Source organism: Globicephala melas, chromosome 16 (genome assembly GCF_963455315.2).
Source record: "Globicephala melas chromosome 16, mGloMel1.2, whole genome shotgun sequence".
NCBI classification, from domain to species: domain Eukaryota; kingdom Metazoa; phylum Chordata; class Mammalia; order Artiodactyla; family Delphinidae; genus Globicephala; species Globicephala melas.
In genome coordinates this window covers 72,115,043-72,131,056 of record NC_083329.1, presented here as the reverse complement: position 1 = coordinate 72,131,056, position 16,014 = coordinate 72,115,043, and the positions used below count along the sequence as shown (strand labels likewise).

Here is a 16,014-nt window from a genome sequence, read left to right as displayed (position 1 = left end):
GACTTCAAGAAAAGAGGAATTTACCCAAATGCGTAAGTACTGCAGGTGAAATAAGGTAGAGAGAATTTCTTGAACTTGATTTGCCTTAGGAGTGCAAATAATAGAGGCATTTAAGGTCCAAGCTGAGATTCCTTATGAAAACCTCCAGAGAGATGTTAACTTTGTAATTATTCAAAACCATATGGCTCTAGGTTTTGCAAAGCATATGTAAGAATACCTATATGATAAATGAACACTCTTGCTACACTTAGGTAAATAATAAGGCCAAACCTAATGAGACTAGTCTTACCTTGTGATCAAGGTTAATATCCCTTTGAGATTATTATGACAACAAGGAAGAAGGAGGAAGGAAGGGAGGGAGGAAGAGAATATAAGAAAAAATTATAAAAGACTTTGAAATTTAGTGGATGTTCTGGCTAGCTCATCCATCTGGATAATCTCAGCTTTTGTTTGTCTATGACTAGGCTAATTTACAAGGTTATGCAGATAGCAGTTAGCTTGTAGAAACCAATGACAGTGCAAATAATTTCCCTCCACAGAAATGCAAACTCTGCCCCCAGGAAAGTAGTTATAACCCTACAGATATACCAAGTTTTGCCAATTTTGTGTGCATCTAAAAATTTATCTCACCATTCCTTGCCAGACTATAAATGTGCGATACTTTGCATTCTTTTTTGAACCGGTTGTAATATCTTACTTGTTCCCTCATTAACTCATGATTTAAATGAAATTTTTCATATGTCTCTACTTCATATCTGTATAAGAGTCATGATTATATGCTCTTTTTTCTTTTTTATATATTTTATTTACTTTTTTATACAACAGGTCCTTATTAGTCATCAATTTTATACACATCAGTGTACACATGTCAATGCCAATCGCCCAATTCATCACACCACCACCATCACCCCCCGCCGCTTTCCCCCCTTGGTGTCCATACATTTGTTCTCTACATCTGTGTTTCAATTTCTGCCCTGAAAACTGGTTCATCTGTACCATTTTCTAGGTTCCAGATATATGCGTTAATATACGATATTTGTTTCTCTCTTTCTGACTTACTTCAATCTGTATGACTGTCTCTAGATGCATCCACGTCTCTACAAATCACCCAATTCTGTTCCTTTTTATGGCTGAGTAATATTCCATTGTATGTATGTACCACATCTTCTTTATCCATTTGTCTGTCGATAGGCATTTAGGTTGCTTCCATGACCCAGCTATTGTAAATAGTGCTGCAATGAACATTAGGGTGCATGTGTCTTTTTGAATTATGGTTTTCTCTGGGTATATGCCCAGCAGTGGGATTGCTGGGTCATATGCTAATTCTATGTTTAGTTTTTTTAAGGAACCTCCATACTGTTCTCAATAGTGGCTATATCAATTTACATTCCCACCAATGGTACAAGAGGGCTCCACTTTCTCCACACACTCTCCAGCATTTGTTGTTTGTAGATTTTCTGATGATGCCCATTCTAACTGGTGTGAGGTGATACCTCACAAAATTACAATATTTTGATTTGCATTTCTCTAATAATTAGTGATGCTGAGCAGCTTTTCATGTGCTTCTTGGCCTACTGTATGTCTTCTTTGGAGAAATGTCTATTTAGGTCTTCTGTCCATTTTTTGATTGGGTTATTTGTTTTTCTAATATTGAGTTGCATGAGCTGTTTATGTATTTTGGAGATTAATCCTTTGCCCAACGATTTGTTTGCAAATATTTTCTCCCATTCTGAGGGTTGTCTTTTCGTCTTGTTTATGGTTTCCTTTGCTGTGCAAAAGCTTTGAAGTTTCATTAGGTCCTATTTGTTTATTTTTTGTTTTACTTCCATTACTCTAGGAGGTGGATCAAAAAAGATCTTGCTGTGATTTACGTCAAACAGTGTTCTTCCTATGTTTTCCTCTAAGAGTTTTATATGGTCTTACATTTAGGTCTCGAATCCATTTTGAGTTTATTTTTGTGTATGGTGTTAAAGAGTGTTCTAATTTCTTTCTTTTCCATGTAGCTGTCCAGTTTTCCGAGCACCACTTATTGAAGAAACTGTCTTTTCTCCACTGTATATCCTTGCCTCCTTTGTCATAGATTAGTTGACCGTCAGAGCGTGGGTTTATCTCTGGGCTTTCTACCTTGATCCATTGATCTATATTTCTGATTTTGTGCCAATACCATATTGTCTTGATTACTGTAGCTTTGTAGTATAGTCTGAAGTCAGGGAGTCTGATTCCTAGGCTCCGTTTTTTTCCCTCAAGACTGCATTGGCGGGCTTCCCTGGTGGCGCAGGGGTTGAGAGTCCGCCTGCCAATGCAGGGGACACGGGTTCCTGCCCCGGTCCGGGAAGATCCCACATGCCGCGGAGCGGCTGGGCCCGTGAGCCATGGCCGCTGAGCCTGCGCGTCCGGAGCCTGTGCTCCGCAACGGGAGAGGCCACAGCAGTGAGAGGCCCGCGTACCGCAAAAAAAAAAAAAAGACTGCATTGGCTATTTGTGGTCTTTTTTGTCTCCATACAAATTTTAAGATTTTTTGTCCTAGTCCTGTAAAAAATGCCATTGGTAACTTGATAGGGATTGGAATGAATCTGTAGATTGCTTTGGGTAGTATAGTCATTTTCACAATATTGATTTTTCCAATCCAAGAACATGGTATATCTCTCCATCTGCTGGCATCATCTTTAATTTCTTTCATCAGTGTCTTATGGTTTTCTGCCTACAGTTCTTTTGTCTCCCTACGTAGGTTTATTCCTAGGTATTTTATTCTTTTTGCTGCAATGGTAAATGAGAGTGTTTCCTTAATTTCTCTTTCAGATTTTCCATCATTAGTGTATAGGAATGCAAGAGATTTCTGTGCATTAATTTTGTATCCTGCAACTTTACCAAATTCATTGATTAGCTCTAGTAGTTTTCTGGTGGCATCTTTAGGATTCTCTATGTATAGTATCATGTCATCTGCAAACAGTGACAGTTTTACTTCTTCTTTTCAATTTGGATTCCTTTTATTTCTTTTTCTTCTCTGATTGCCATGGCTAGGACTTCCAAAATTATGTTGAATAATAGTGGTGAGAATGGACATCCTTGTCTTGTTCCTGATCTTAGAGGAAATGCTTTCAGTTTTTCACCATGGAGAATGATGTTTGCTGTGGGTTTGTTGTATATGGCCTTTATTATGTTGAGGTAGGTTCCCTCTATGCCCACTTTCTGGAGAGTTTTTATCATAAATGGGTGTGGAATTCTGTCAAAAGCTTTTTCCGCATCTACTGAGATGATCGTATGGTTTTTACTCTTCAATTTGTTAATATGGTGTATCACATTGGTTGATTTGCATATATTGAAGAATCCTTGCATACCTGGGATAAATCCCACTTGATCATGGTGTATGAGCCTTTTAATGTGCTGTTGGATTCTGTTTGCTAATATTTTGCTGAGGATTTCTGCCTCTATATTCATCAGTGATATTGGTCTGTAATTTTCTTTTTTTGTAGTCTTTGTCTGGTTTTCGTATCAGGGTGATGGTGGCCTCAGAGAATGAGTTTGGGAGTGTTCCTTCCTCTGCAATTTTTTGGAAGAGCTTGAGAAGGATGGGTGTTAGCTCTTCTCTAAATGTCTGACAGAATTCTCCTGTGAAGGCATCTGGTCCTGGACTTTTCTTTGTTGGAAGATTTTTAATCACAGTTTCAATTTCATTACTTGTGATTGGTCTGTTCATATTTTCTATTTCTTCCTGATTCAGTCTCAGAAGGTTATACCTTTCTAAGAATTTGTCCATTTCTTCCAGGTTGCCCATTTTATTGGTATAGAGTTGCTTGTAATAGTCTCTTAGGATGCTTTACATTTCTGCGGTGTCTGTTGTAACTTCTCCTTTTTCATTTCTAATTTTATTGATTTGAGTCCTCTCCCTCTTTTTTCTTGTTGAGTCTGGCTAATGGTTTATCAATTTTGTTTATCTTCTCAAAGACAGCTTTTAGTTTTATTGATCTTTGCTGTTGTTTTCTTTGTTTCTATTTCATTTATTTCTGCTCTGATCTTTATGATTTCTTTCCTTCTGCTAACTTTGGGTTTTGTTTGTTCTTCTTTCTCTAGTTCCTTTAGGTGTAACGTTAGATTGTTTTTTTTGAGATTTTTCTTGTTACTTGAGGTCGGCTTGTATAGCTATAAAGTTCCCTCTTAGAACTGCTTTTGCTGCATCCCATAGTTTTTGGATCCTCGTGTTTTCATTGTCATTTGTCTTTAGGTATTTTTTGATTTCCTCTTTGATTTCTTCAGTGATTTCTTGGTTATTTAGTAACGTATTGTTTAGTCTCCATGTGTTTGTGTTTTTTACATTTCTCCCTGTAATTGATTTCTAATCTCATAGCATTGAGGTCAGAAAAGACGCTTGATATGATTTCAATTTTCTTAAAGTTACTGAGGCTTGATTTGTGACCCAAGATGTGATTTATCCTGGAGAATGTTCCATGCACACTTGAGAAGAAAGTGTTATCTGATGTTTTTGGATGGAATTTCCCATAAATATCAATTAAATCTATCTGGTCTTGTGTCATTTAAAGCTTGTGTTTCCTTATTAATTTTCTGTCTGGATGATCTCCATTGGTGTAAGTGAGGTGTTAAAGTCCCCCGCTATTATTGTGTTACTGTCGATTTCCTCTTTTAGAGCTGTTAGCAGTTGCCTTATGTATTGAGGTGCTCCTATGTTGGGTGCATATATATTTATAGTTGTTATATCTTCTTCTTGGATTGATCCCTTGATCATTATGTAGTGTCCTTCCTTTTCTCTTGTAACTTTTTTTTTTTTTTTTGCGGTACACGGGCCTCTCACTGTTGTGGCCTCTCCCATTGCGAAGCACGGGCTCCGGACGTGCAGGCTGAGCGGCCATGGCTCATGGGCCCAGCCACTCCACGGCATGTGGAATCTTCCCAGACCAGGGCATGAACCTGTGTCCCCTGCATCGGCAGGCGGACTGTCAACCGCTGCGCCACCAGGTAAGCCCAACATTCTTTATTATTTTTTTTTTTGCTGTACGCGGGCCTCCCACTGCCGCGGCCTCTCCCATTGCGGAGCACAGGCTCCGGACGCGCAGGCCCAGCGGCCACGGCTCACGGGCCCAGCCGCTCCGCGGCATGCGGGATCCTCCCGGACCGGGGCGCGAACCCGCGTCGCCTGCACCGGCAGGCCAACCCTCAACCACCACGCCACCAGGGAAGCCCATTCTTTATTTTAAAGTCTATTTTATCTGAGTATTGCGACACCAGCTTTCTTTTGATTTCCATTTGCATGGAATATCTTTTCCCATCTCCGCACTTTCAGTCTGTATGTGTCCCTAGGTCTGTAGTGGGTCTCTTGTAGACAGCATATATATGGGTCTTGTTTTTGTATCCATTCAGTAAGCCTGTGTCTTTTGGTTGGAGCATTTAATCCATTCACATTCAAGGTAATTATCGATATGTATGTTCCTATGACCATTTTCTTAATTGTTTTGGGTTTGTTTTTGTAGGTCCTTCTCTTCTCTTGTGTTTCCCACTTAGAGAAGTTCCTTTAGCATTTGTTGTATAGCTGGTTTGCTGGTGCTGAATGCTCTTACCTGTTGTTTGTCTGTAAAGCTTTTGATTTCTCCATCGAATCTGAATGAGATACTTGCCAGGTAGAGTAATCTTGGTTGTAGGTTCTTCCGTTTCATCACTTTAAGTATATCATTGCCAAACCCTTCTGACTTGTAGAGTTTCTGCTGAGAAATCAGCTGTTAACCTTATAGGAGTTCCCTTGTATGTTATCTGTCATTTTTCCCTTGCTGCTTTCAATAATTTTTCTTTGTCTTTAATTTTTGCAAATTTGATTACTATGTGTCTCGGCGTGTTTCTCCTTGGGTTTATCCTGTATGGGACTCTCTGCGCTTCCTGGACTTGGGTGGCTATTTCCTTTCCCATGTTAGGTAAGTTTTCGACTATAATGTCTTCATATATTTTCTTGGGTCCTTTCTCTCTGTCTTCTTCTGGGACCCCTATAACGCAAATGTTGTTGCGTTTAATGTTGTCCCAGAGGTCTCTTAGGCTGTCTTCATTTCTTTTCATTCTTTTTTCTTTATTCTGTTCCACAGAAGTGAATTCCACCATTCTGTCTTCCAGGTCACTTATCCATTCTTCTGCCTGTTATTCTGCTACTGATTCCTTCTAGGGTAGTTTTCACTTCAGTTATTGTGTTGTTCATCTCTGTTTGTTTGTTCTTTAATTCTTCTAGATCTTTGTTAAACATTTCTTGTATCTTCTCGATCTCTGCCTCCATTATTTTTCCAAGGTCCTGGATCATCTTCACTATCATTATTCTGAATTCTTCTTCTGGAAGATTGCCCATCTCCATTTCATTTAGTTGTTTTTCTGGGGTTTTATCTTGTTCCTTCATCTGGTACATAGCCCTCTGTCTTTTCATCTTGTCTATCTATCTGTGAATGTGGATTTTGTTCCACAGGCTGCAGGATTATAGTTCTTCTTGCTTCTGCTGTCTACCTTCTGGTAGATGAGGCTATCTAAGAGGCTTGTGCAAGTTTCCTGATGGCAGGAACTGGTGGTGGGAAGAGCCGGCTGTTGCTCTGGTGGGCAGAGCTCAGTAAAGCTTCAATATGCTTGTCTGCTGATGGGTGGGGCTGGGTTCCCTCCCTGTTGGGTGTCTGGTGTGAGGCGACCCAACACTGGAGCGTACCCTGGCTCTTTGGTGGGGCTAATGACGGACTATGGGAGGGCTCATGCCAAGGAGTACTTCCCAGAACTTCTGCTGGCAGTGTCCCTGTCCTCACAGTGAGGCACAGCCACGCCCCCCTCCCCCCTGGCAGGAGACCCCCCAAAACTAGCAGGTAGGTCTGGTTCTGTCTCCTATGGGGTCACTGCTCCTTCCCCTGAGTCCCAATGCGCACACTACTTTGTGTGTACCCTCCAAGAGTGGAGTCTCTGTTTCCCCCAGTCCTGTCAAAGTCCTGCAATCAAATCACGCTAGCTTTCAAAGTCTGATTCTCTAGGAATTCCTCCTCCCGTTGCTGGACCCCCAGGTTTCGAAGCCTGACATGGGGCTGAGAACCTTCACTCCAGTGGGTGGACTTCTGTGGTATGTGTTCTCCAGTTTGTGAGTCACCCATCCAGCAGTTACGGAATTTGATTTTATTGTGATTGTGTCCCTCCTACCATGTCACTGTAGCTTCTCCTTTGTCTTTGGATGTAGGGTATCTTTTTGGTGAGTTCCAGTGTCTTCCTGTCGATGACTGTTCAGCAGCTGTGATTCCAGTGTTCTCGAAAGAGGGAGTGAGAGCACGTCCTTCTACTCTGCCATCTTGAACCAATCTCTCTATATGCTCTTTTGAAATGTGACTTTTTATAACTGAATAAAGATATAATGCTTCCATTTTACGGAAATATATGTATGTACCATTTTACAAAATATTTATATATGTAATTGTATACGTGTGTGTGTGTGTGTGTGTGTGTGTATATATATATATATATATAAACAGTTTTGAGTCATTCACTGAATAATACTGAGTGACTGAGTGTCGGAGATCCAAAGGTGGACAAGAAAGACTGACTCACTGACCTCAAGGAACCTAAGTCCTAGTGGAGCTAACATTCACTCAAACAATGTTTGTCTAGCTTATGTGACCAACATCACAAAGCTTTAAGGCAGAGAAGAAAAACATACTTATAAAATTCTCTCCAAAGTAATCTTTTCTCAATAACTAATTACTGCTTAGCAACACAATATATGACCAAAGGAGAAAAATTCCAGAGTGAAATAAAAGGTTTTGTATAAAAAAGGGGTAAGTAAATCACCAGAATCATACTTGGAAGTTCTGGGTACCTCTTGTTAGAAATATTGTGCTTTTATGTAAAAGACATTCCACTCAAGTTCTTCCAAATCTGACTAAAGAGGTTATGTAATCCCTCTGAGCCTTCGTTTTCCCATTTGTACAAGAAGATAATAATAACCATTCCATGGGATTGTCGTAAACATGGTACATACCTGGAGCACAGTAAATGCTTAAATAAGTGTCAGCTGACTTTATTAATAATATTATTTATAGATGCTCAGTTCTTTTTTTGTTTTGTTTTGTTTTTTGCGGTACGCGGGCCTCTCACCGCTGTGGCCTCTCCCGCCAGAGCACAGGCTCCGGACGCACAGGCCCAGCGGCCATGGCTCACGGGCCTAGCTGCTCCGCAGGATGTGGGATCCTCCCGGACCGGGGCACGAACCCGTGTCCCCCGCGCCGGCAGGCGGACTCCCAACCACTGTGTCACCAGGGAAGCCCTAGATGCTCAGTTCTTGATCAGTACTCAACCACTGTCAATTATATCTCTCCAAAGAAAATGGGAAGAATGAAATCTGTTTCAAATTTCTCCAAAATATGGAAGACCTAAAATGATATTATCGAAGTTCTCTTAGTCATTACGGGGAAAACAATCTCATTGTGTACACTGGGATGTTTGGAATGAACTGGAAATTTTACGTGCAGTCTTGGATTCCAATGCTGTATTATCTGCAAAGACTGTACAAGCAACTCACTCTCCTGGAATCTTCCTGTGCATGAGCAACGTGTTGGAAATCACATGCCCCATTAGCACCTTATTACAAGTGACGACTGCGTAATTTCTCTGATGCCAGACTGAAGGATGACAAGAAAGAGGGCATTCTAGGAGAGACGGCTGGTCACCCAAAGCCCACAATGTCACAGGTGACCTTTAGTAGGAGATTCAAGGTCAGAGTCTCTCCAGACCCAGTCAGACTCTGCAGGCAGCCCTTTGGGTACCTGTGTCCTCCCCAGCACCAGACTCTCTAATCAAACAAGTGTTGGGTACACTCAGTAATAGGCAGGGTCTCAAGTTAATCATAACTCAAATGATATTTCACACTTAACCTCTCTCTACAATTCAACTCAGTTTCAGAAAATTACAACAGAACTTCATAAATGCTCACGGCATTTCATCTCACTGCAAAATTAACTGACTAAATAAGAGGTCACAATGCCAAAAAAGAAATGAGATAAAAAACACAAGGCAAATAAGAAAATTACAAGGTCAAATAAACTGCCCAGCCCAAGTTGTTTTAGCAGGAAGATCACCTGGTGCCCATTTGCAAAGTTGGACTGGACTTCAAGTTATTAGATAATTAACGTATTACACTGAGAGCCTCCCACATTATTTTTAAAGTTAACAGTTAGGTGTTAACAAAAAAGCAAAGGTCACATTAATGAAGCACCTATGTCCCCAAAACTGTGTTAGGTGCATTACAAGTATCTTAATGCTGGGACCATTAACCTCCTAGTAAGATTAAAATGGATTACATTCGTTTCATCTCTTTTAAAAGCACCATAAATGATTTGAGGGGTATTTAAGAGTTTTAAAAATCACATTCTTTGATACATCCCTCTACGACTAGAAAAGTAAAATAAATAATTGTGTATAAAATGTATTACTTGAATCAAGTTGGAAAGATGCTTCATTCATACACTTAAATACTTATCTACCTCAAAGAACCAGATTCTACACACACGTACAATCATGCACATACACGCTTGAGTGTTTTTCCAAAGCCACTAAACTGAAACCTAAGAAGAATGGCTCTGTATAACCCTGGGACTTCTGATTTGCTGAGAAGAGGCTCCAAGTTTGGGGCCAGAGTTACACACCCTAGATAAGTGAAGCTCATTGGAAATCCTCCCTCACCCTCCCCCACAAAGGACACAGCAGCTCCCCTAAATCAATGTCAAAGTCCGGCATTTAAGAGTATCAGTTTGAAAGGGCGCTAAACGAGCAGCCTGCCCAGCGCACTCCTCTATTAACCCACGGGAGGGGCGCACGCACGCGTCCCAGGTCGCAGGTGCGCGATGACAAGTCACGCTAATCTCTGCCTGCAAAATAACGTGCTCAGACCATCACCGTCACCGGAATGGTGCTCTCGCCAGAGGAGCACCCGTCTTGGCCAAGGTCTGAGGAGGTGGGGCCCGCTACCTGACTTTCTCCGTGGCTCCTCCCGTTCTCGGCCTTGAAGATGGACTTGGGCTTCCGGGACTTGAAGTTGCCCATGCTGGGTCGCAGCACGTCCAGCCTCGCGGGCTGCTCTACATGCTGCGGCGGCTCGCGGGACGGCACAAGCTCCTCTAGCGGAGCCCCGGCATCGGGATAATTTTCTTTATCATCTTCATCTCTAGAACAGGAAAGACCCAATTTAGAAAGCACCCATTTTGTAGAAGGTGGACATGCTGGCAACAGGGAAGACCAGATCAACAGGCTTATTAGAAGGATGAACTAAGGTATCCACCATGATTATTTTTGTAATCTGGTCAGTTAATAAACAGTGCCTGCTTTCAAACTGAAAACAAAAACAAAAAGAGTCTAATAATCCGCCCTGGGAAGAAGAGGCTGGTGACACTCACTGCAGCTCATTTACACGGTACCTAGCAAACTTTTTAGTGTAGGCTGCTTCAGAAGAACTGAATGTCACTTTTCAGATCACACCACATTCCCTTCCCATCTTTGCTAGTGGATACATACTTTCTGTAGTTGTAGCTTTGCACATACTATCATACTTGTTTTTCATTTTTCACTTCAAGATAGTTTCACATATGTCATGTTTTTCTCTCACCAATAATAATGTGAGATATTCCAGTTAGCTATTGTCATTCCTACATTATAGATTAACACTCTAAACCCCAGAGATTAAATAAAGGGCTAATTCACCCAGACCTGGAGTGGTCAGGTGGGTCCCCAGTCTCTCATGCATGTGTCCTTGGTTCAAGGCATGATGTTTCCTCCTCACTGGCAAGTCTCTAACCATCTCCTTACAACTTGCAGACGCATTTAAAAGTCTAACTGGGGTCTATTTTAATAGAATACATACTACCTCAATAGAATTAAGACAAGAGCCAAGTTCTACCCAGCCAAGCCATCTATCTGAACAACCCTCTCAACGCAAAGCCAGAGATCCCAGTATCTGGGTCCTGAGGGTGTGAACGGCTGGAGAAGACTGACCTGGCTGGCGTTACCTCCACACACTCAGCGCTGGGAGGGCAGTGTTCATTTTCACGCATCAATCAAATTCAACACAGCATCGCCCTCCCCCTTCAATTGCCTCAAAAACAGTGACATAATAACACTCTTATTTGAAGTCATTTGTCCCTCTTAAATCTAGATGCATTTTATTTTCTTATTTTGCTAAGAATTCAGCAACTACCATAGCCAGATGGAGCATTCCCTTTATACGATCAATATGATTGTCCTTAACCCATTAGCAATCATTCACTACTAGATCATGCAATTCTGTAGGACTGGCCACTTCCCCCAGGTGGTGTTTTTCCCTCCTGTGCCCTGACCAGCAGTACCCATAAAAGAGATTTTGGCAAGGTCAGCTAGCAAGCATTTCCTCATGGCTCAGGATACATAAAGCCAAGAGACAAGAACAGCAAAAGAAAGATTTCTATGTCGACTGCTCAGGATGCCTTTTTACAAATAGGAGATTAAACTCACTAAGCTGATATCAGGAAGATGAGCTCCAGTTAGTCTCTGGGATAAGAGCAGAGAAAACATTGGGCCAGGATGTCTGGAACATGGCCGGGGTGCATGTCGTTGGACAAGATGTGGAAATAAAATGATGTGAAAGAGTTAAACTTAAGCCTCAGGACAAACTTAGTATCTGGTAAAGGAAAACCCAACGGGTGAAATAATTCTTCATGATAGTAACTGAAAACACAAACAACAAAACAATGTCAGTGACACTGGTTAATATTCTCCCTTAAGATCTGTAATTAAAAAAAAGTTGTATGTCACCAATGGGTTTGGAAACCAATATCACACCATGAGTTGGAACTACACTGGTTCATTTGAAATGCACGTCTCTCACTAGTGACAAATACTACTCATCCACACACCCTATGCTCCTGGGTGAGCAACGGAAGAAGCAACAGCGACCTCTACCATAGCCTAAGTGTTCCTCATTCGAGGAGGATTCTAGCACACTCAAGAATAAAAATGACTTTTCAAATCTAAAACGACGCTTTTGATAGACTCCTTCCTAAAATAATACCTGAATTTTGTTTTACATATCATATTTTCAAGGTGCCCAAAAGCTATAAATGTCATCCTTGACTTGAAAAACGGGGCAAAAAGCATCTTTATCTCATTACACAAATATAAAACCTAAATAGAAAAGTCATCTTTAGAAATACATTTCCAACCTATTACTGGTTCCTCAGAATCCCCAAAACAGAATATAGGTGACGTAATTTATGTCACCGCTTACTGGAATCAGTCATAACTGAGAACGAGCACGGTGTTCTGAAAAGAACAAGAGTCCAAAATATCCTCCTACTTGTTAGAAATGCAGCCGGAGCCACACCACCTCACCTCTGTGACCCTCATCCAGAAGATGCCGGCATCTCTACGTGACAGAGGCAGTACGGTCTCTGTGAAATGCCTACCAAAGAAAGTTGGCTCAAGACCACAATCCAATAAATGGGGGCTACTCTCACTTGGGGCCTTGGGCGAGTGGTTATTTGCAAAGAGAAAACTGAAGGTTATTTTTAGTCTTCCCAATACCTCCAGGATAAATTCCAAACTCCTTAGCAGGGTATATAAACGCTTTGTAATCAGGTCTTTGTTTATCTCTGGAACTTTATTTCTTACCACTCCTGGCATCCTCAGCTCTCAGGGTTCCTGCCATCCTGAACTGCTTGCTATACCTTCAAGTTGAATTATTTTCTCTGCCCTCTGTTGGCTTACCAGTAAGTTGCTCCCTCTGCTTGGTTTTTCGGCCTTATATTCCACCAAAAAGAGTCATGTGACATGTGGAGTTTTCTTCAGGAATCCATCCCAGAAACCTCACTGGGCTATTTGGTCACTCTAAGTGAATCCTCTGTTTCCCGCTAGTAAAGCAGCACTTAACACACTGTAGCATCATCATCTATATTCTGGCCTATCTCCTCCAGTGAACTGAATTCCTGGGAGCAGGGATTGGTTTGAATTTCTCCATCCCGTATCTCCACTGGTTTCTGGCACACAAAAATGTATGAAACAAAGGCCTTCAACAAATGTCTGTTACCCAACAAGTGTCACACAGACCAGTGTCCAAATGCTGCCTCATAGCGGCTGTGTTACCTTGGATGAGCTATAATCCCTCTGAGCCTCAGTTTCTCCATCTAGGATGAGGAGGGAAACATCAGCTTCCTTTCAGTTGTTTAGATTAAATAATAAAATGCATGTGAAAGTGCTTGAGTGAAGCAAATGTAGAAGAAATGGTTAACGTGAAGGTTCTGCCATCATATCATGAACCCGGTGATGACCAAGATCCAGACACTCAATGCCACGCTTGGTGAATAAATCTAGAAGCTCTTCCTTAAGGTCTATGATGGGAACAGATGTGCTAATCAATGAATTCAATAGGCATTTACTGAGCATTCTCCATAGAAAAGGTACCGTCCTGAGTGCTAAGGGGGGTATACAAAAGTGGACAAAACAAAACTTCCTTCAACAGCTGATAATCTATTAGAAGAAACAGAACATGAGAACAAAGTATTAGAATTCAAAGAAGAGACTTATGATACCAGACCCAGATGGTTTCTGTCCTTCACAATTAAGAACCAAGCAATGGTGAGTCCTACCTGAGACTAGAGCAGTCAGTCTGATCTTCATGCAGAGAGACCGTGTCTTCGTCACACCTGGAGAGAGGAGATAAAACCACATCAGATCCAACTGTCTGCTGCAGCAGAAGCAGCAACAGTCTAAAATTATCTGACGATTAGCACAGGAAACTAAAAAATGGAACAATCTTTACCACTCTCACTCAAGCCAGCGTCAATTCCCCGACGTCTACCAGGTAATGATACCAATGTTGTCATATCACGTGAGCTTAAACGCTTAGAACCAGAGGTAACACTCCTTTTTCGTCCACTACTCTGCATCACCTAAGCAAACAAGATCTTAGCAAGAACCTAAGTGTTCACAGCACATGAGGGAACATCTGACACCAACACTGGTGGATTGCTGTCGGCTCAAAAGAGACTCTGCTACATGCCTCTTGGCATTTCTTCTGCCTCAAGGCAGTCCCAAACCACACCAGCTGCCCTTTGGCTCACTCCATTGGCCTCCAGACTTTCTTGACATCCTTCCTTTTCACAAAATTTCTGAAATAACCTCGTGAAAAATTCTTGGCTCTTCCATATTCAAAGCTCTCCAGTGTTCCACGCTGCCTAAGTACCTCTGGAGGAGGACCATTCTCTCACTCTAGTGTATGAGGGAGCCTTCGTTCCTATTCTCAGCCCTTCCCACTCCGCCTCACCCCACACCACTCCAGCCTGGAATGCTTTTTTCCATCTTCAACTCCTACTCAGCCTTCACTGCTCCAGCCTCACAAGCTCTGTGAACTTTCCTCGCCACGTTCACCCACGTGCCATGTTCCCATTTTAACCTTAGTACAGAATGGTTTACTCTTCATTCTGAGGTTTTAGTCACCAACTAGATCTTGCCTAGCACTGTTATGTAATTCCTTTGTACCTCTGAGATCTTTTAAATTAGTTGTTAATTCCATGAAAAGAAATAACCATCATTTCTTTTTCTAGATACACTGCCACAGTGCCTACAATGTTACCCCAGAGTAGACACTCAATAAATGCTTGAATCAAATCATTAACTCGGGCCCCTCAGCAAGTCTGTTCCCTGGAATAATTGAACAAGCATTTATTGAGCACTCGCTGCCTTCCAAGTACTGCCTTAGGCATTGGAGCTGTGCTTCTCAAACTTTTTGGGATTCACGATTGACCAGTTGGTTTTCTATTTCCAATCCACTGTGGAGAGATAATTTGGTAAAAAGGTCGCAGGAATATCAAATTCCTATAAAAGTTATTAAAGGCATACTCCCTATTTCTGTACTGTTCTTGTCTCAGACAAGTTACAATTTGTGAACAACACTTTGAGTAGCACTACTGCTAAAGGACAGAAAGTTGAGAAAGACCTAGCCCCTGCTCTGACAGAGTCCCAATGTAATGAGTAGACATAAATAAATAAACATCTACATACATAGGTATAACCATAATACAGTATTTATACTACATGAAATCTTTTAGAAATTTAAAATATTCCTTACCAGCAGTGGTGTATAATTTACCCACAAAACAAACTGATGAAAGCTTCAGTCCTCTTCCCTTACTATCCCTTTTAAATTATGGTTTTGTAATGAATTAAACAAAGGCTCTAACCTAACAGACTCTAACCCTCTTTACCCTGGCAGCTGGGGAAAAAAAATGCATCGACTTAACAAAATGCTCTCCTTAACAAAATGAACTCAATTTCCTTGCTTTCCCATTTTTTTTTTTTTTTGACTCTCAATAACCCACTTTGTCCATCTCATGGAAAACAACAATTAAATTCCTAAACGTTGTCTTGTTCTCCTCCATTAGAGGCATTTACTGTAATAGATCGTCGGAGCTGTATAATGAATAAAAATGTTTCCCAATAAAAACAACCTAGCTAAGTAGAAAAGCCAATGAAGAACAGAAATCTAGAATTGTTGCTTCCAAAGAACTAGGGTTCAAACAGAGTTTCAACCTTAGAGCTCAACAATACCTATTGTTTGGGAATTTGGCAAGAACTATTTTTTCTCCCCCTCATTTGATTTATTAATTTTTCTTCCCAAAGTACAATTAGTTAAAAATAAGAAATCGGCACCAGAACATACAAAGTTGCAGATGCTTTCTGAAATCTGAAGCCAGACCTAATTAGCTGATCCGATTTTAAGGACTACTGAGCAACTCCAGTCATCACTCAAGAAAACACAATTCCTAGACTGCAGACATAGCGATGAAACAGATCTCCTTATGGCTTCCGTGGCATACATATGCAAGCTCTTTTAAGTTCAATTTCCATTTGCTTTGATGAAGACCATCAAGTTCTACTCAATTAACATCTTTCTGATTGTTCTACTGATTCCTCGCCCAGGAGCCCCCCACAAATGCACAATACTGGCCCAATTATAAAACTGGATTCCACACTGGGAACCCA

The 16,014-nt window shown here is 41.2% G+C and overlaps 1 protein-coding gene across 9 annotated transcripts in view; it reads right to left on the bottom strand.

Moving 5' to 3' along the window:
• FAM13C (family with sequence similarity 13 member C) overlaps positions 1-16,014 on the bottom strand; it is a 149,297-nt gene that overhangs the window by 115,978 nt on the left and 17,305 nt on the right. For all 9 annotated transcript variants that reach the window (XM_060286349.2, XM_060286350.1, XM_030843969.2 and 6 more), the window contains 2 exons: positions 13,620-13,676; positions 9,976-10,171 (listed from right to left, as the gene is read on the bottom strand). In XM_060286349.2, the coding sequence (XP_060142332.1) occupies positions 9,976-10,050 (75 nt within the window). In that variant the 5' untranslated portion in view covers positions 10,051-10,171; positions 13,620-13,676. The remainder of the gene's footprint in view (positions 1-9,975; positions 10,172-13,619; positions 13,677-16,014) is intronic.